This window comes from Zootoca vivipara, chromosome 3 (assembly GCF_965207765.1).
Source record: "Zootoca vivipara chromosome 3, rZooViv2.hap1.1, whole genome shotgun sequence".
NCBI classification, from domain to species: Eukaryota; Metazoa; Chordata; class Lepidosauria; order Squamata; family Lacertidae; genus Zootoca; species Zootoca vivipara.
The window spans coordinates 99,802,635-99,823,780 of NC_142586.1; the positions used below are offsets into that span (position 1 = coordinate 99,802,635).

Consider the following 21,146-nt stretch of genomic DNA (forward strand, 5'->3'; position numbering starts at 1 on the left):
GGATATTACAGCAAACACGCTCAAGAGGAGCGCCTCCTCCTCCCCGCACCCTGGACGACCTGGAAGGAAGCCCCATTGAATTGAAAGGGACTGACTTCCGAGGAAGACAATTAATTGGGAACCCGTTTCCCTCAAATTAGGTGCTCCAGGTAGTTCCAGCACTGGGGAAATCGTCTCCGGGATCTAAATGCTGAAACAACCCCTTCCAAACGAGTGATGAGGTGGAACAGTGGTCAGAGACGGCTTCCCCCCCCCCCAGACTCCGCGCGTCCCACCAGCCTGTCCAAAGCACATTATTTGGGAAGCAAGCCCCACTGATCTCTCCCGCGGAATTGACTTCCGTTGCTCCTAGCCTGTTCAAAATAAGGGTGCAAAATGCCCTTTGGTGATTGGGGAGGGCGGGTAAATAAATGCAGAGCCCCAAGGAAGGAGCAAGCGTGTCGAAGAAAAGACAACCAGGCTGTGAGCAGAGGCGTTATACCCGCTACGACCTCTCTTCTCTCTCTCCCTCTCCCTCTCCCTCTCCCTCCCTCCCTCCTCTCACCCCCCCTCCCGGGCTACTTAGCAAAGATGGGGATCGAACTCTATCCCCGAGTTATTCGGAAGCCTTAAGCCATCGGGTCACGGAGGTGAGATGCGGGGTGGGGTAGGGGGTTGGAATGGATCCTTAAAAAGAAAGAATACATAACCCTGAACCAAAAAAGCAGGACCCTTTCCAGTGGGACCTGAGCGTATGAATAAAAAAAATTCCCTCAAAACAAATCGCCACTTACAGGATCCGGAAAGGATTTTCAAGGTCAGCATGGCTTGATGTCTTTGGCCCGGGTGAAGAGGCGGAAAAGTGGACGGCTCGGCTGCTGGGATCTTTCCTTCGATCACTCTTTCTCTTTTCACCTCCTCCTCCTCCTCCTCCTCCCTTTCTGTCTGTCTCTTTCTCTCTCGCTCGCTCGCTCTCCGGCTCCAGCGGCTCTCAGGCTCAGCAGTTTGCTTGCAAAAAAAAAAAAAGCGCCTCTCTCTCTCTCTCTCTCTCTCTCTCTTTTTCCGGGGGCTCTGTGTTCGCCAATTCCATTGACAGTTTTCAGCCAGCAGCTGCAGTCATTAAAAGGCATTTACACCCTGGCCTCCTCCGTACAAAGATAGCGCGCCAACAATTATCTGCTTGTACGTTTAAGGACAGGAGAATGTGTCCCTAACAGGCTTAGGAGAGGGGAGATGGAGAGCTCTAGTCGCCCTGCTTAGGGCAAAGCCTATCCTCGTTGTCCGTCCCCCCCTCCTCTCCCACCCGATACCCGGTAACAATGCCCAAAGTTTGTCCGTGCGCTTGTGCGCGCGCTCGGGTGTTTGGGGAGGATAACCTCTGCAGGGGCCACAAAGGCACCGGTATCCATAAACGAGGTTGGTGTCGGCATTGGGGAGATGGCTGTTGATGCGTTAGAAACAGAAGTCTGGGGCGTCTGCAGAAAGTCGCCTTGGGGACGGCCGAGCTAAGAATCAACACCTCTTAGTCAGAATAAGAAGAAGACCCGGGCTTGTTTCCACGTGCTGAGATGTCCTTTAATATTTTGCCCCTTATCCATCTTAGTCTCTTGTATCGGAAAAGGAAGCCCCCACTGCTTGTGGGACGCATCACCTAGGGAGGGCAGAAGCTTGTTCCATCCGATTCGTGAAGACTCAACAGAAAGATATGGACATTTTTTTTTCTTTTCATGGTGTTTCTGCGCTAGGAGAGAATCGGAGCTCAGCTGAGAAGTGTAATAAAGCCCGTCTTTTTTCCCCATAGTTTGTCGATTAAGCGCCTAAAGGGGCTGGGTGAAAGTTAGCGGGAGAGAGAAATACAACTTTTGTGTGGGTCCCCCATCTCTATCCCCGCAACCCCAAACGCCTTACGTCGAAGTCAATCCCGTCCGTGAACCCAACGTTTAAAGTGTATGGAGACCCTTTGCTCAAGAGAGGCAGGATTCGAAGGGCGGCTGAGGCCCAGGCCCGTTTACTCCGAAAGAAGGCCCGTGGATCTCAACGGGTCTTAACTGCGGAGCAGACACGTGTAGGATCCAGCTGTTACGAAGCTGTCCCGTTGGAAGACACGGACGGGCACGAAAGGTTATTGGGAGCAAGCAACGTCTGGGTAGGAAGAAAGAACAGTTTGGAGACTAGTGGTAGTTTTTCTCCACAAATGATTTCTTCCTAATCGTGTAAGACGAACAGAGCGAAGAAAGAAGTCTTGCCCCGCTTTCCCATTTCCCGAATCGTTAATCTCATTTCTCCCCCTTGTCTATAATCCTTTACCTATAAGAGAATGCTTGTAATTATGAGGTGCTCTGTATAACCTTTTCCCCTTTATAACCCCCCTTTTTTTTGCTGAACACGATGGTGGGCAATTCCTGGCTTTCATAAAACCGACCATGTATCAGCACCGTGTAAGGTTGAAATTTGAGCTGGGGCAAGGGAATGAGGATGGCGAGGGAAGGATTCCTCAACTCCCACCCCAGCCCACCCCTCCCGGCAAATATGTTAACAGAAGTGTTTAAGTACATCACTAAAAATTAAGAGGGTGAGTTGTTTTCATTAGGAATATGAACCAACGTAGCACACCCCCGTTGACAGTTTGCTAGAGAAGTGATGAATACATAATCCAGCCAGGATCTTCCAGTCCAATAGCTATTCCAACTGGACCTATTCATCTGCCACTTGGCATTTATTTAATGGGGGCTGCGCAGTGAAAAGATCCCGACCAGTTTGGGAGTCCGGCTAAAGACACACACACTCTCTCTCTCTCTCTCTCATTGCAGCATTTCGAATTATGATGATGATTATCCTCCGAATAAGCCAAGTCACGCGATGTTTCCCCATTTTAATTGTACATCTGCCCCCACCTCTTCCCTCTCCGCTCCCATTGATGTCTGCAAGGAGTTTGGGCTCCATGTCTCACCCCCCTACCCCTCCCCTCGTACTACTAGATCTGCATCGGAATGCAGAGCAAAGTTTCTCTCCCCCCCCCAGGTTTTTTTTTAAAAAAGTTTTGAATTCCTCAATGATTCGCACCCCCCCCCTTCTTCTAGAAAGACGGCTTAGGATAATTATTTCAGCTTTATTGAGGGCAGATTAGGAAAAGTCTGGATGCTGCGTTTCAATACGCGTTCTACATGCCTTGACAATGTCCGCATTGTTTTGCTACTGTGTGTGAACCCATTCAAAATATACACTTTTTAACACCAACCAAAGTCCTGTCTAAATATACACAGTAAGGCTGGAAAGACATCCATGACCCGTACAAATCTCTGTAAATCACACTTCCATAGCCACAGCTACCAAACAAAAGGAGTTACCAGCTCAAGATGCCGATTAAAATCGCCTTAAAAGGAACGCACCTAAAGGATAAATGGAGGCAGGCGGCTGGACGGAAAAGGCCGGCTTAGCTTTACGGCCAGAGATAAGCATGCAGCGATTTGTTTTCACCTATAGATATAGGTGTAAATATGGGGTTTTCGCCAGACTCCGCCCTCCCCGAATATTTTGATTACTCTTCGACCTTTAAAAAAGAAAGAATTGAGACGGGTGAGAAACCTACGAAGAGACGCAACCAATCCTTAGGATATTATCTCAGGCCAATATCCCCGGTGGGTTTACGAAACTCGCTTGGGCAGGGAGAAAGGCCTGCGGGAAGAAAATCCGTGAGCAGCATCCAGGGGCGAGGGGGGGGGAGGAATGAGGACCAGTTTGGGGGGAGTTTTGGGCTGCAATCCGAGCCCACCCACCCGGCCCCTGAAAAAGAATTCACCAGAGCGTAATTATGTCTGCCACAATCCTCAAACAAACAAACAAACAAACAAATAAAGAAAGAAAGAAAGAGAGGAGGCTGGATCGGAGCCTCCTGCATAGCTGCCAAGTTATCCCTTTTTTACAGGGATTTTCCCTTATGCTGAATAGGCTTCCTCGCGAGAAAAGGGAAAACTTGGCAGCTATGGCCTCCTGTGGCCCTGCGCGTCAAGACTGCGGAGGGTGGCCTGTGGTGGCCACATTCGGAAGCCGGAGCTCCTCCACTGGCTGCGTGGGGGTTTTCTCCCGGGTGAAGGGCGCGTGGGAGTTCGCAGCCGGATTTGGAACTCAGTCCCGTCGGCCTCATTTTCCCGCGGCTCCTTCTTGGGACTCTCCCAGCACCAGATCCCGGTGATCCAAGGGAAAAAACCGAGTTTGGCAAAGTTTTATCTTGTGAGACCAGCCTCTCAGAAACTCAGAGCGGGGTGGGGGGTGGAGGGCAGCGGAGAGAGAGAGAGAGAGGAAATACATAGGAAGCTCACCCTCTCCTCCTTCTCCCTTCACCCCACCCTCCCCGCGCCTCCGCTGCATTTAGATGCTGCTCCTGGCAGGGTCAGCGGCCTGAGGATGGGCCTAATGATCTCATCTAGCTTTTCTTCCCCAGCGCTATTAGTGCTCAGATAGGCAGAATGAAGCGCAACTACGTGCAAATCATGTGTAAATGGTCTCCGTTCGGAGCCCTTTCTCTCGAAGACCGAGCTCAGGGCAGGCTGGTTTGCCCAGGTCTCGTCGTTTTCTCTACTTTCTCGCCGCTTTCCTCTTCCTTTAGCTCAAGGGGGGGGGGGGTTCTCCTGAAAGGCGGCGGTCATATTCCGCGTGTAATTGCTGATCCCATTCAAACGAGGCGCTGCGCATTGCCTTGCGCATCCGCCTCCCACCAAAGAATTTTTTTAAAATCATTTTTATTTAGGGAATGGAATGGTGGGGAGTGTTGGAGGGGGGGGGGACGAGAGACGCAGCGAGAGAAGTGGAAGTGCTAAGATTAGGAGTTGCAAAGATTAACACACACACACACACAAGCTTTCCTCCGATCGCCCTCCCCCCCCGCCCCTCCTCCCGGCTGGCTGGCTTCTTCCTTCCCAACTCCCCTCCCCTTCGCCTTTGGGCGCCATGGTAAGAGCCCTTTTTCTTACGTAGTCCCCCATGATTGGCAGGCCTGACAGTGATTGGCAGGGCGCTGCCATGGCGACGCCACAACGACACCCGGCGGGCCAATAGAAAAGCGAAACAAAATGCTTCGGCGCTGCACTCACGGTGGATTTAGGAGAGATATTATGAGGCTGTTGTCATTAGGGCGATCGCGGCCGAATCACTGAATCGCTTTGCGCCTCGGCGGCGGCGGCGGCAGCGACAGCGGCAGCGTCGCCCGGGTCGGGAGGTGTGTGTGTGTGTGTGTGTGTGTGTGTGTGTGTGTGGAGAGAGCCCACAGCAGTGCGCGGATGCCTGCCTGCCCGCCCGCCTGGGCACGCGTGTGCGTGTGAGCGAGCGAGCCAGTGCCTGCCTGCCTGCCCGCGTGCGAGTGTGTGTGAAAGGTGGTGGGAGTGAGTGAGTGTGTTTGTGTGTGAGAGAGAGGGGGGAGTGCGCGCGCGCGGCTGAGTGCGTGTGTGCGTTTGGATGAGGGTCTCTATGTGGCTGCGCGTGTGGGTGCGGGTGTGGATGCGCGTGGGGTGCGTGAGCCCCCTGTCCCTCCCCTCTTCCTCTTCTTCTTTCTCTGCGCCTTCTCCGTCTTCCTGTCTTCCTTTCTTTTCGCCTTGATCCAGCTCCTCTCTCTTTCTTTCTCTTTTCCTTTCTCTCTCTCTCTCTCTCTCTCTCTCTCTCTTTTTCCGACCCCCCTTCCCCGTCCGCCAGGCTGGGTCCCATGGTGTTCAGATCCCCTCTAGAGCTCTATCCCACCCATTTCTTCCTGCCAAACTTCCCCAGCGACCCGCACCACCACCACCGCTCGCTCCTTCTGGCCAGCGGTGGCAGCAGCTCCGGACCTGGAGGAGGAGGAGGAGGCAGCGGCGGTGGCAGCGGCGGCAGCGGCAGTGCCGCCACCGGTTGTAGCGGAGGATCCGCCGGTGGCGGCGGCGGAGGAGGAGGCGCCTCTCGAGGAGCCCCGGAAGAACTGTCCATGTTCCAGCTGCCCACACTCAACTTCTCCCCGGAGCAAGTGGCCAGCGTCTGCGAGACGCTGGAGGAGACGGGCGACATCGAGAGGCTGGGCCGCTTCTTGTGGTCGCTGCCGGTAGCGCCGGGGGCATGCGAGGCGATCAACAAGCACGAATCCATCCTGCGCGCCCGGGCGGTGGTGGCCTTCCACACGGGCAACTTTCGAGACCTTTACCACATCCTGGAGAACCACAAGTTCACCAAGGAGTCGCACGGCAAGCTGCAGGCCATGTGGCTGGAAGCGCACTACCAGGAAGCCGAGAAGCTCCGCGGGAGACCCTTGGGCCCCGTCGACAAGTACCGCGTGCGCAAGAAGTTCCCCTTGCCCAGGACCATCTGGGACGGCGAACAGAAGACGCACTGCTTCAAGGAGAGGACTCGCAGTCTCCTGAGGGAGTGGTACCTCCAGGACCCCTATCCCAACCCCAGCAAGAAAAGGGAACTGGCGCAGGCCACCGGCCTCACCCCCACGCAAGTGGGCAACTGGTTCAAGAACCGCAGGCAGAGAGACCGGGCGGCCGCCGCCAAGAACAGGTCAGTGCCAGCCGGCTGAAGCTGGGCTTGTGCGGGGGGGGGGGTTGAGGCTGAAGGTGGGGGTAGGCAGCGGGAGTGCAGGGCTCACACAGCCAGGACATAAACCCATATCCATACCACACGGGGCCTGCCTTGCCTAGATGGGACGCCTCACCTCCTGCAAGTCTCCCAAGAGTGAGAACGCCTAGCAAGGGCGGCTGTCCTTGACCCTTTGAAAAATCGCTTTTGGGTTCAGTTCTGCGTGTGTGCGCGTGTGATATGGGGGGGCTTAAATCTTGCCCTAGAGTGCAGGGATAAGGAAGTCAGTAGGCTCTGTTAAAAAGCAAAACGAGGCCCTTAGAGGGTCGGAACGGGGAACATGGGTGTATCAAGGGGGCTATGCTCCTCACGCAGCCAAAGACAGGGCTCGCTCCCCCTTTCCGAATGGGTTTGCCCGACAGAAGCAACTCGATTCCACCTCCCGTTCAAAGTTTCGCATTCTTTCCAAACTCCGTCCCTCTCCTTCGCAGTTCTAAATAGGACACCCCGTTTCCCAGTAAAATGCTTTGCACGCTTTTGTGTATGTATGTATGTATGTCTGTGTGTATGCGTGCGCGCGCCTGCCTGCTCTAACTAGGGATCCAAAAGCCACAAAATAAAGGGACTTCATCTGCAGCCGAGTCCCCATACCCAGTGGAACCAACTGAGAGGAATGGGTGTAAACCCTCTTAGCTTTGGATGGAGCTCTTAATTTAATTTAAAATTTAATTCTCTTTTTCTCACGTCCTCTTTCTTTTTGTTCATAGATTGCCTATTATTTTTACCGCCATGATTGTTATTGCTATATCAACAATAACAACAGGGACAACTCCTCGCAGCGAAATGCAGAAGGGGTGCGGATTAGATGTATTTTTTTATTTGTGCCGTTTAAAGCTGTATTTGGCAACTTACTTTTCTCCCCTTTGCCCAAGCTTTCCCTCGCTATAAACAGTATAAACAAACATCATAATGTGAAGCGTCCTTCCACAGAGCAAAAAGGAGGCAGCTGTTCCTCTATTGTTCTTATTAATTATATAAAAAAACAAAACAAATTCATTTGCCGAAAGAAAGAGAGGCGAGAGGGTGGGGGTGCGGGGTTGCTGAAATAAAAATAAAATGAAGGGAAAGCATTTTTTTTAAGCTATCCGCCCTCTCCCATCTCTGTTTCCGGGTGTCATTAGTTTGAATTATGCATGTTTATGAGTATGTAAATAAATATGCAGGGGTTTGTGTGAGCAGGCGTGATTTTATTGTGTCGTGTGCCACGCAGAGTCTTCTTGCCATTCCTTATTGCTCAACGTGGCTTTAAGAATGTTGGGGTTTAAATAATAGCTTTGAAAATAAATAAGATCACAAAGAATTTTAAGGGTCCCATGAAACAATGCAGAAAATATAAACAAAGGGTGGCACTTTACCTCCTCCAGTTGGACTTTCCCAGTTTATATAGCAATGCATATTTTGATAAAGTTTAATCTCAATTGTAGAGGAGGGGGGCGAGGGGGAAGCAAGAAAGCATTAAAAAAAAAACTCCTTTCAGCTTCATCAATGGAGGGAGAATAGATCGACTCATAACAGAGAAGCTGGAAAGTTGCTAAAGGTTTGGGTTGACTCACCGAGTTGTCAGTAGGTGACTAGGAACTGTAATGCAGCGGTGGAGGGGCGGGGGGAATAAGTAAACAGTATGAAAATAAAAAGTGCAGAAACGCAATTGAAATATGTAATATATTTAAAATCAGTTCACTGCGAAGGTGAAGAGTGGGATTAAAATTTTACAGGGTACAGTTGCCCGAAGGCTGTCTTTCAAAACATTTTACAAAGGATTTCAGGGCTCGGCACAATGTTTGTTTTGTTTATTTTTTGGCTATTTTCTTTTTTTTAAATGCACTGGCCTTTGGGGGTGTGCAATCAACTTCTCAGTGTACTCAACGCCCCTCCCCAGCTCTCTTGATCTGAACGGCTCAAGAGTTCATAACCGTCCAGCGCCTTGTGTGTTAGTATTCAGAATATTCTGCTGCGTTTGCAGATTGTTTTTTCGCCGGCCTTGGTTTCCCCAGCCACCCACCCTATAGAAATCCACTTAGTTATTGACTGTTATAAAGAGCAGCGGCCGAGATTCCTTTGTCTCTTGGCGGTCTGTATGTTTCCAAAGGCAGTCCGAGAATTCTGCCGTCGGCCCCAACAAACGCAACAAAAAAATAAAACTATAAATGCATTGCTGGAAAATACACTGGTGTGTGTGTGTGTGTGTGTGTGTGTGTAAGAGAGAGAAAACTGAGCATGCAGATGATTTGGGAAATGCTGCTCTTCGGACACCCTCTCCCCACAAAACAGTGTCATCACTTGGTTTGGGTGCTTGTTTGTTTATGGGTTTTTTTTAAGTGTTGCGAGTATGTGTGTATGTATGTATATATATATAGAGAGAGAGAGAGAGATACGCATTTATTTAAGTGATTCACGGGGGCTATCTGGGAAGGCGCCAAACTTTGCTGCTACAGACCATCGTTTGTGACTGTCCACGTTTGTTGTTAGGGCTGGACTGTCACTCAATGGGGCGGCGGCGGTAAATGCGCTAGAGGTTAGATCGAGGCCCACAGATGGCCGCTCCTCGCAAGTGAAACCGGTCAGGGATAGAGATAGTGTGAGTAAGGGGAGCGTTAGCTTGAAACCTACTAATATTTTGCAAACTAACACGATAGCGGCCCGTTTGTGCGTTTATGTGCCTGCCTTGGCGTCTCTCTCTGTGTGTGCATTTCTGAACGTGCCAATTGTTTTCCTACGCAAACCCTCTGTCTTATCCACCCAGCTCTTTTTAAAAATATAATTACAGCGTTTCTTTTCCTCTGTGCTTTCCAAGCGACCTTTTCTGTCCGAAGTCCATTTGCTTGCTTTTAACTATTTCTCACCCTCCCCCAACAACCCCCCCATCCCCTCTCCCTTGATTTGAAACACTTTTTGCGGAGGGAGAGAGGGCCATTGCAGGCAGCAAGCTGGCTTGCAGCGCCGCGCTGGGCAGCAAAGAGAAGGCGGCAGCGGGCCCCGTGGCTGGCCTGCGATCAGGCCGAAAGAAAAGAGAGAAAGAGAGAGGGAAGGAAGCAAGGATTCTCAATGAACCAGGCTAAGCGGTTGTTTGAGGGAAGAGTTTGCTGGAGAAAAAGGGAAGGGGTCTCCGGCTAGATCCGGATTGTTGCGCCCTCTTGCCAAGCGCCTTTGGGATCCGGGTCCCCTCCCTAGCCATGCGCTTTTACGCGCCTGGATTGCCGCGTTCGAGGGCCGCGTTTCGGGAAGTCTTGCCTCTTTCCTTTTCTGTGTGGCTTTCCTTTCTGAGCAAGGATCTGTGTGCTCTTCCTTTGTCTCCCCACCAACCCCCAACCCCCAACCCCGCGTCCTGCAGGCTCCAGCACCAGGCGATCGGACAGAGCGGCATGCGGTCCTTGTCAGAACCGGGCTGCCCGACCCACAGCTCGGCGGAGTCTCCGTCCACGGCGGCCAGCCCCACCACAAGCGTCTCCAGCCTGACGGAACGAGCCGAGACGGGCACGTCCATCCTCTCGGTAACCTCCAGCGACTCAGAATGTGATGTATGATAACGGAACAAAACAATACAAAAAAAATAACAAATAAAAAAGGAGAAAAACAAACCCTTAAAGGAGGAAATAAATAAATAAATAATATTAATATTAATAAACCAATCAGGAAAAAGGCAAAATAAGCCCCCCTTTCTCCACCCACCCACCTACCTACCCCGAGCGAGCGAGAGCAGCCGCCCCCCTCTCCGAACTGCCCCGGCCTCCGAGGAAAGAAAGCAACAACGAGCCGCTTTCAGAACACTCCTAGGCAGAGCAGCGAAACAACGAGAGAGAGAAAATTACAAAAAGAGAACAGACCTTTAAAAGAGTTGTTGTTGTTGTTGTTTTTAAAAAAGGAATTAAAAAACCCAAACCTTTACCAAGCAAATGATTGAAATAAGAAACAAACCATCCACTTAGGCAAAAAATAAAACATAAAGGAGCAAAACCACAAGTTGGACAGTTGCTGATTCTGGAGCGGGGGAGAAAAAAATGCTAATGCTAATACTTTGCTATTATAAATATTATTATGGCGAAAGGAAGAAAGAAAGGTGACATTTGTATTCTTTGTAGGACGAAAGCACGTTCCAGCTCTACTTTTCTTTTCCTGGTTTTGAATTTTATTGTTCGCGCTTTCCCATGGACAGCATCTCACCCATTTTGCATGACGATTATTCAATTTGTATCTGGGAAAAAAGGGGGGGGGATATGCTATTCTCTATAATAAATGAACAAAAAGGAAAAAAAGACTGGGGTGTGGGACGGGAGGAAAACTCGGATCAAATTTGTACAGAGAGAGGGAGAGGGAGAGAGAGAGAGGGAGATGCTTTTTAAAAAGAAAAACGTTTAAAGGAACTCTTTGAAGAGGGAAATAACAAATGTTTATCGCCTTTTTTGTTGGGTTTTTATCAATCTTTGTCTCTCTGGATCTGTAACCCCGCCCCCCTCAAAGTCCAAGCGATGGTCTAATCAAGATGCATCCCCCCTCTCCTGTTCCGCCTCCTCCTTTTCTCCCCCTCCGTCGTTGTTTTTATTTTATTTTTTAAGAATTTTTATTCTTTTGTTCAACAGACAATCATTTTCTTCGTAAGCACCTTTTTTTCTACACTTCTGTCACTGCCTGTGTGGGTACTGGTTATAAATGTGGAAAAAGAATAGTTATGACTGTAACAGATTTTTATTTTTATTTCAAAATTTTATATGAATTATGTATATCTTAATGATGCGGTCATTTCCCCCAGTTTGTAATATATGTGTAGAAAATTGCTTGTATATTATATTTGCTCTTCTCTTTGACTTTTCTTCTCTCTGTCCCTTTGCCTTCTTCTCCCTTGCCTTTCTTTCTTTCTTTCTTTCTTTCTTTCTTTCTTTCTTTCTTTCTTTCTTTCTTTCTTTCTTTCTTTTTTCCCTTTCTTCTTCTCCTTCTTCTCCCCCTCCTCCGTCTACTTCTTCTTCTTCTTCCTCCTCCTCCTCCTCCTCTTTTTTTTTTTAAAGAAAAACATTTTCCCTGACTTGAGTTCCTTGCACAAACTTAGTTGTCAAGAGGTGATGGACTAGGTTTTCAAAAGGGACCTCAACGGTAGACGAAACGAGGCTTAGAGTGCCACTGTCCTCCTCTTATGCAAAAGCATTTTTGAGTATTTAAATAGCAGCTTTGGGGGTCTCTTCTAAAACTCCACGTAGGACACTTATACCACTGTTTCCCTTACTGCGTGTTTATCTATATGTACAAACTTTCTTAAAAAAAAAAATCAAATACAGTATTCCATTTTTCTTATCTATTCAGTGACGTTGGTGTTTTTCCTCAGCCGCAAAGAAATGCTGTTTCGTTTTGTTAAAATCTCTTGTCACGTTGATTCGCTCCAGTGATTCCATGCAAGCTAGCAAGCCCGTTAAGCCGAAGCACTCGGAGTTAAGCCAATTATTGCTCCCTTAACTTCTAAAAAAAAAAAAAAGCTTTCTCTGAAGTAAGTCCCGTTAAGTCCGGTAGGACTTCTCTGAGCTGCAAAGGTTAAGCCCATGAGCCTGGCTTGGTCGACCATCTAGTGTGCCTGTGGTTTGCATAGGGCTAATAAAGCTGCCTGAAGCTGTACCCTCACGCACGTTTACTTGGAAATAAATTCCATTGACCTCCATGGTAATTTATTCCAAAGGAGTGTATGTTTAAGGATCGGGATGCAAGCCTGCAAGGCTACTTGTTAAACAGTGCAACCCTAATCATGTCTACTTAGAAGTAAGTCCTATGGCTTACAATGGGGCTTCCTAACTGGTCAGTGGTGTTAGGCTTGCAGCCCGCTAGAACCCCATCGCAATCCATGAGGCTTTCTTCTTAGTCAATATTATTGAGGTGCTGGGTGCGAAACTGCGCAGAATGGGCATGTACGTATGTACCCAGACAACCGGGTGCCTGTACCCGTGTAGATGGGTGAGTTGAAGCGAGGAGTTACTTGGTGTTTCTCTCCTGTGTGGCATGTTGCTCTCTGATGAAGGACCTGTGAGAAAACGTTGGAACACCCCATGTTCCGGACAAAAATATAACTTGAGATTTGCAGTGTCTGAAGTGCGTGAGTTAACGTAGGCATATGTTGCGTGCATATAATTCCTAGCCCGCGCTCCCTTCTAACTCTAGGCTTCTCTGATACCCTTCTTTCACTGTGTGACACCAAATCAATTTTCCTGCAAGTAAGTGGCATCGACCTAACTGGCGGTCCTTACTTCGGAAGAAGCATGGGTCGAGAGGTTCTGCTAAGGTGCTTGGGCTGGAAAGTGGCATTGACCTCAAATCAGCGGCAGAACTTCTCTCTTGAATTCTGCACCATGAGGGAATGGCTTTCCAAAACGGTTTCTCCATCGTGTTTACAGTATTTCCTTCGCCCTCCCCGCCCCCCAATCAGTTTGACGACTTTTTAATTTGTTTTCCTTAAGTAAACTCCAGAGTGCAGTTTAAGACACTTTAGGGTGTTTGGGTATTTGGGGGTGTGGGTGGGTTTTTTGGGGGGGTGAGGGGTGTCTGTAGCTTTAAATGACAACCAAGCAGCCGTACGAAGCCACCTCACAGACCCCTTCTTCCCTAATCAGTTGTCGGCTCCTCCCCTCGAGTCCTAAGTAGATGGTTAATGTGTTGAAAAGAGCCTTTCTCTGCCCTCGCGAACAGGGGTCCCGCGTCACCTTTGGCGCATTCAAAAGTTTTCGCTTGGCCCCGGGGCAGGTTAGTCAGGCGTGAATTAAGAAGAGGTGAATTCTAAACTTGTTTTTACTTGAAAATACAATTTTGAAACTTTGATTGGGATTAAGGAGCAACGTGCCTGGAATTTTTCTTGACCATTTCCAAACTCGTTTGGGATTTCCGAATTACATTGCTCCAGTGGCTTGTTGTGAACGGACGTAGGGGGTGGGGAAGCGAGTGTGTGTGCGTGTAAATGGGACCTTTTTTATCTGGGGGATTTTCCCCCCCTTGCTAAGCAGAATGCGGAGCGTTTGTGCGTGCTTGATGGTGGGATGTAAACCGCATTTCCAGTAAAACCCCGACCCTTGCCACCTCGCAGGCGAAATTAAGGCTTGCAAGCCTATGCCCGCTTGCTTGGGAATAAGCCCCCGTTGGACTTACTTTTGAGAAAGAGGTCGTGGGATCAGGCTTGGGACTTGAGCCACCCGACGTGAAAGGCGGCCACTAATATCCAGCAGACGTGCTTCCTTCTTTCTTTGACGGGACTTGGTCTGGATCTTGACCCTGTTTTAGGTGGGCCTTATGTAAACGTGTTTTTTAAACTGGACTATCCAAGACAGAGAGAAAGGGGGGGAGAGAGAAATCTACTTACTTTGATTGCCTTATCCGTTTGTTAGGAATATCAAGATTTCGAGCTTACCGAGGTAGGAAAGGTTTCTAAAAGACAGAAAAGCTGCTATGTTGCAGAAATAGTAAAGCAATTCAAGAAACTTTTTGGAATATTGAGAGAGGGGGAGGAACCAGGCGAGAGGCAGAATAACTCTGGTCCTTAAAATATTTGGATCTTGGATCTTTAAAAATGTTAAAACAGGAACCTATGCGCTAAGTTCGTGATGCTTATGAAGGCGTATTTCAGCCTATCGCCACCTTGCAGTGGTTCATCCAGAATCCTGTTCCACTACCAAACTGGTTTAGTGTTGGATGTTTTTTTTTTTGGTAAAAGCACAACAGACACCCATTTCCGCTGTTAAATCGAATTACCTGCGGTTCAAACAGGTTAGAACCAGCAGCAGGGACTAGTAGCCCCTTGATCCTAAATGCTTCTCCTTGGAAAGCGATTCTGCTCAGGATCGTCTCAAATCCAAGCTCTCGGATATAACGATGCCCCCCCCCCTGCCCAGACATTGGCGTGAGCTAGGAGGGCTCCCGATTCACCCGCACCTAGGAAAAGCCCAAATATTGCAGATGCGCGGCCCAATCCTATCCATGCATGCTTAAATCTCTCTGTGTTCCATGGGACTTACTCCCAGGTAAGTACAAGTAGAGCAGCAGCCCGAAAAACATCGACCCTATGCCTGGGAAGTTCGTCCCATTGACTTCAATGGGGCTTGAGTCCTTGTAGGCACGCGCGGAAGTGTAGCCTTGGGTCTAATTCACTTCCATGGGACTAAATCAGCCGAAATGGATTTGCTGCTGGCCCTTAGCTGGGTTCTGAATTGAGGCGGTAAACTTGAGCTAAAGTCAGGTCAGGATCACTTAACCGCACCATCCTCTCCTCGCCGCCTCTTATTCTCATTGTAGCAAAAGCAGGGGCCGATACCATACCAGTTCGCAAGCCAAGGGCAAATTCTGTGTTAAATGTGTTGGCCGAACCAGTCAGGTACGCCACATTTCTTGCACAGGATTTTCTTTCGCCCGTTTCCAAGAGTGAACCCACTGAAGTAAGTTGGGGGCATCCCGCTTTGTCTCTCAAGTAGCCCCGGAGACCAGGAGAAATCAGAGGGCGAGGCGAAGTGCCCCGACCCCTGCAGTCTCATCAAAGGTAAAAGTCGCAAGGGCTGGTGGTTTTCTGGGTCCCACAACGTTTTAACAAATTTGGGCATTTGCGGGAGTCAAACGCGCAAGACTAGTGTCTTGACCCAACTTCTTTGTGGGGGTGTCGTGAGATTTTGCTTCCACTACTGGAAGCCTCGTGGTCTTTTGCATGAGAAGTACAGTAGCTTGAAATTATCACAAGATGTGAAAGGGGTCCTCCTTTGGATCGCAGAGATCCGGTTGTCACGTTTTATTTCGGATGTTTGGGGTGTGCGGCCTGAGACTAACCACGTTTGTCTTGAGGCCAGTCTCTGGTTTCCTTCCAGGTATGAATGTTTAGGCGCCTTTTAGCCAACCGGGTGCTTGATCCGAAGCACATTTGGAATCCAAAGAAAGTTAATGCGAATCAAAGCATGTTCACGTAATGGGTCTTAATTAGGACCTACTCCTCCTGCTGCCAGGAATTATTTTCCCTGGTGCGTTTGGAGCTAATTTTATTAAACAGAGTTTACGTTTCTAGACTAACGCCGTCCGCCCCCCCCTTTTTTTATTTCGGCGCTCGGAGACCATTTCCATCTCTGCAACAGTCTTAGGACCAGGCGAGATGGTGCGAAATGTTCCCCTCCCCTTTTTATTGTGAGTCGCCTATTTTGTTTTCACCATAAGGCGGGATATAAATTATTATTTAAGAATAATAGTTCAGGCGGAGACTCTGTGCCCTCAAAGCAGAGCTCCTCCACAGACAGAACCACCATCTGGAGTCCTTTTGCAAGTATTGCAGCCGCCGGCTCCTTTATCAGAAGCGACGGAATTGTTGTTTTGAGTTGCCTTTTCAGAAACGAATTTCTGTTTTCTTTGTTGCTTTGTGCCGTTGGATGCAGAGGCCGCGTAAAGGTTTCCAGTCGAGCCCCAAGCCTATGCGTGTTTACTCGGACGTAAGCCCCACTGTGTTCACCGTGGCTTAGTCCAAAGCAAGGCCGCCTTGGACTCCAAACCTTGTTCTGGGATGGATGGATGGATAGCTGGATTTCTGGAAGGAAGCAAATGCTCTTGAAATCGATGTAACTTACTTCCAGGTAAATGCACTTAGGATTGGGTTGCTAGGCTGCGTCTTCTTCTTTCTCCACTCGCCCGCTTTTTTTCTTCCTTCCCCGCTTCTTGCAAGACACAAGCGGCTTACTCCGAAGTAGCACCATCAAATGCGGCCTAGAGGATTTGGGTGCTGTTTAGCCCCCGATCCCAGACAGCGCTCAAGTTAATGAGCATTTGCCCCCTCCTGCAAACGCTAGTTTCCTCCCACCAAGCTGATAAACGAAGTTGCTTTAGGATTTGCATTCGAAACCTAAATGGTTGATTGAGGTGTAAATCTATGAAAATCTGCATTAAAGCCTTCTCTCTCCGGCCCCCGCTTTTCTCTCCCCACCCCCAACTAAAGCCATCTGCCCTGGGAAGATAGGGCCTATCGAAAAACTCCAAACTGGGGGGCTTACCTCTCCCCCCCTCCCCACATCTCCTTGATTTGGCCGATCGTTATCGACAAACCCCTTCTCCTATATTAGTTTATTATCCGGGACAAGCTGGACTGTTGATTAAGATGAAATTACTCGGAAGCTGAAGTGCGTTTGATCAATAGGCAAGAGAGAAGCCACAAGACCTAGCACGCCAGATGGCAGACAAGGCGCGCAGCGCCGGAAAGCCCCGACGGGGCAGAGCAGCAGAAAAGCACTAGGGGGCGCTGGAGAGAGGGGTGGGGACGATTTAGACGGAAATCTAGGTTTCCGGGCTTGGGACTTTGGGTCTGGGTTCGTGCGTGTGTCAGTGCGGAGTGTGATTTCTGTTGCTGCGTCGGAAAAAACCCCTCTCCGCTCGCGAAGGCACGTCCCCAAGTCTGGAATGACATCAAATGTCTCCACCAAACTAGTCGATTAGACCGGTTTATGGCTACAGTATAGATTTCTATATGCACTTACTTGAAGATGACTTGTGGAATTTAGTGGGACCTGAAAATGCATAGGATAGGATTTTTATTTTTAAAATTTGTTTTTTAAAGTCCAGACTTCGGCTAGATTCGGCTGTCAGATCTATCCGATCTCCCCGCTTGGTCTCTCAGATGGCTCACGGTCCTCCTATTCCCCAAGCAAGTTAAGCCTGAGTAGTGGGTTTAAGTCGATGTTGTCCCACTGACCCAAAATCTTGCTGCTTCGTATGTTTGGGGAGGGGGGCTTTAAGGCGACATGGTCTACCTAAGGCGAACGTGTGAGAAATTTTCGACGGGGCTTGGTCGAAAATTTATTAGCAACTTACTTCTCTTGAGTTTCTCCATTGCACACCGCCTTTCGGCCAAGACTTCAGAAAGGGTTGATGGTTTAAAATTTTAGAATTCACAAAAATATTCTCAGTCGAACTTCACGAACAACCTGCTTTGGGCTTCACTGTTTCGCCACCTTGTCGTTTGGATCGGGATTTCTTTCTTTCGCAATTTAATACTGATTTAGGAGTGATGGTTGAAGAAGTGGGGGGGGGAGCAATAACGTCAAGATGAAGAAACCCAAACCCGAAATTAGGTCAGACCTAATGGCAGAGAAAACAGGATCACAGCGGGCTGGCGCCCAGGGAAAACGTTATTATTATTATTATTATTATTATTATTATTTACTACTACTATTTTCCCCATCTTCGGCTTTTCCCAACAGGTTGAGGGAGAGGATCCGTTTCAGGGCCAGTTCTTCTGACTGCCCCCGAGCCTGCTCCATTCCTGTGTGTGTGTGTGTGTGTGTGTTAGTGTTACAGTAAATTTCCCATCTTTCAAGATCAATGGGAGCTTTCCTTCGCACTTCAATGGGCGATGTCTTTTTTTGTTTTGTTTTGTTTTGTTTTGTTCTTATGGAGGTCTTTATTTATGCAGGCAGATTAATGCAGATGTCCGGGTAGGTGCTAGCGGTGCGTTGTGTATGCACACCTATCCAAGTATATATGTAAAGCCCTTTGTTTGGCGAGCGTGGGTGTCACCTGGAAAACCCCCCTCCCCCTTGAATTCCCCCCAGCCGCGTTGGGAGCTCTCTTTGTGTGCCTCTATCCGGCCTCCGCACACACCCCAACCCCCATTCACTCCCTATTGACGTGGGGGGGGGCCGCTTCCGGCTCAGGATCGGTTTTCGATCCTCTCCCTCTCTCGGCCTGATCAATTACAGCTGGCTGTTGCGACGGAGCTGGCCTCGCCTTGCCCCGTTTTGGCTCCTTCCTTCTCCAGCCTCTCCGAGAAAGGTTAGAGCCTCGGCCTGCTGCAGTGAAAAGAAACGGGGACGTTGGTGCCCTGGCATGGCTCTGATTTCCTCGGTTAGCTGAGCACAACTTTTCTATTCGTGTTTATTCATGCAGGCCCTCATTGAGCTCCACGCTGCGCTGCCCTGGATTCAGCGTGTGAGGAAGGAGAGGGGAAGGCGCAGCCGCAGCAAACGCTGGAGAACACACACACACACACACACACACACGAGGCCCCACCACGCATAGATCCTACTCCTACACACACCCCACGTTATAGCAAGGAGGAGAACCCCCTTTTCTTTCTCCCCCACGCCTGTCCCATTATATCAGTACTCCCCCCCCCAGCCAACTACCCCAAACACAAAGGCTTATACCATGCAAGTACCCTGTTTCTCCGAAAATAAGACATGCAGTGGAACCTCGGTTTATGAATTTTCGGTTTACGAACGCCGCGGACCCATCTGGAACGGATTAATTCACTTTCCATTACTTTCAATGGGAAAGTTCGCTTCAGTTTATGAACGCTTCAGTTTATGAACAGACTTCTGGAACCAATTGTGTTCATAAACCGAGGTACCACTGTACTGTACCCATAAAATAAGCCGTAGCAGGATTTCTAAGCATTTGCGCTAGATAAGCCATACCCCGAAAATAAGACATAGTGATAGCCGCAGTTCTGGAGGGCGCCAAGGAAGAGACGAGGCTGGACCATAATAAAAAAATAAGACATCCCCTGAAAATAAGCCATAGTGTGTCTACTTGAGGAAAAATAAATATAAGACAGTGTCTTATTTTCGGGGAAACACGGTAGACCCAAACTCACACAGCCCTGCCCCTCCCAAATACCATACCATCCACCCATATCTCACTCACTCTTAAATCAGACTCCCAATAATCCTGGGAACTGTAGTTTACGCTTCATGCTTGGGGTGGGGGTGGCGATGAGAATGTGCTCTAAATGTACGGTATGGCGTGCACTTAAGCCTCTCGACTTCGCGTACCCAACGCAAACTCACTTCACGCGCACCCTGGAAGCCTCGGCCTTCCGCACGTCCTCTCCACCCGCGTTGTCCACTCACCCCACAAGACCAATTAGAAAGAAGGTAGCAAATGTAGAAAGCATAGCTGCCAAGTTTTCCCTTTTCTCGCGAGGAAGCCTATTCAGCATAAGGGAAAATCCCTTTAAAAAGGGATAACTTGGCAGCTATGGTAGAAAGGGGGAGGGGGGCTGCGGCGGTGGAATAACCCAGCAGCACCCACAGATTAATAGGGGAGGAGAGAGAGAGAGGAGTTGCTGAGGAATAATATTGCAGGAGAAATGTTACCTCGAGGGGTGCACCTGGAGAAACAGCAGTCAAATACCAGCAGACGCAGATCCAAACGCTCCTGGAAGGAAGTCGGAGCTGTGTGGAAAGCTGCTTTAAGCACCTGGAGGGAGCAATACTTCGGAATTCCAGTTGCTGGAGACCACAGGAGGGGAGAGGGCTTTTGTGCTCGGATCCTGCTTGTGGGTTTCCCACGGGCATCTAGTTGGCCACTGTGGGAACAGGATGCTGGACTAGATGGGCCATTGGCCTCATCCAGCAGGCTCTTATGAGTTTCTTTTGAGGAAGAGGAGTTGAGGCCTTGAGGGGCTGTTTTCCAAACGGGGGGTGGTGGGGATGAGGAATGGGATTTTAAGAATGGAGGTGAAGTGGTCACATCAACTTTGGCACCTTTGTCTCAGTCCTCCTCAAGCCCAGGAAAAAGAACAACTTGGAAGGCAACTTATCCTTCAGAAAACTGGCCCTTGAAAGGCAGGTCAGAAGGCAATCTGGGTTCCAATCCTGTGCCCCTGGGAGCGAGGGGGATTGGGGGAATGGAACTTGCTTCTGAGTAGGCGGAGGCACGATGGAGATGTTAGGTTGCAGCCTTAGGAAGGAAGCCCCATTGAACACACAGAACTTGCTTCCAAATGAACATAAATGGGGACTTGGCACCTGCTTCCAACTTCTTGAGAGGAAGATCATCAGATTTAAATAGCGGGCATTATATTTTTCTTCCCACCCCTCCGGAGAAGGAAAATAAGACGGGTCCTCTCCTAGCAAATCTTACCCACATTGTAATAAGGCTTCTCAGATCAAGCCGACATCCGGGCAAAGAGCCGTACTTGCATTTCAGCTGATTCAGATCCGTGGGACTAGATCGGCTCTTTAGTCAGTCGGGTCAAATGGACTATGCTTGGTTTGCTTTGTAGGATTTGCTGTCATCTACGGGGGTCTCTGTGTGTGTGACCTATTTACTCCGCACCGTTCTTATTAAAGTCTCTATGATTTCTCCGCTATATATGAGTTGCGGACTAGTGCCTAACAGGCTTGTTGCGCATATAGACAGACACGCCCCCCACCACCACTACGTGAAGATTACAAGTACCTCTTGTAATATCTTGTTTTAACACCCAATATTCTTTTGAAAGTCTAAACTGGGTCAACTGCAATAGTTCAATAACATTGAAGGTGCCTGTATATATTCTCTCTCTCTCTCTCTTTCTCTCTTCAGTCTGTGTGATATAAAAAAACATTCTTTAAGACTATTGGGATTTAAAACTGTAATTCTATTAAATAGTAATTGAAGGGTCGCGAGAGGCTATGATACAGGATCAGCAGCGTGTAAGCCGGCCGTTTGAACTTTAATTTGGAATCATAGGCAGATGGGATCACGGCCTCTTTATATGATGCTTGCAGATTTAAAACTAGCCGGCCCGGGAAAGGGAGGGGGGAAGGAGAGAGAGAGACTGCAATGCAGATTCATTCATTAAACATGAAAGGTTAGTGCAA

At 49.0% G+C, this 21,146-nt stretch overlaps 1 protein-coding gene across 1 annotated transcript; it reads left to right on the forward strand.

Moving 5' to 3' along the window:
- The first annotated feature begins 5,063 nt into the window (after positions 1-5,063).
- SIX3 (SIX homeobox 3) lies at positions 5,064-10,815 on the forward strand. The gene is made up of 2 exons (XM_035110642.2): positions 5,064-6,501; positions 9,911-10,815. Exons 1-2 carry the CDS (start codon positions 5,675-5,677, stop codon positions 10,101-10,103), a joined length of 1,020 nt encoding a protein of 339 aa, XP_034966533.1. The 5' UTR covers positions 5,064-5,674; the 3' UTR covers positions 10,104-10,815.
- The last annotated feature ends 10,331 nt before the right edge of the window (positions 10,816-21,146 follow it).

Bases quoted from the DNA above. Each gene is read 5' to 3' on its own strand.
- SIX3 (XM_035110642.2), top strand. From the start codon at position 5,675: ATGGTGTTCAGATCCCCTCTAGAGCTCTATCCCACCCATTTCTTCCTG. The intron at 6,502-9,910 runs GTCAGTGCCAGC...CGCGTCCTGCAG, and splicing joins GCGGCCGCCGCCAAGAACAG to GCTCCAGCACCAGGCGATCG.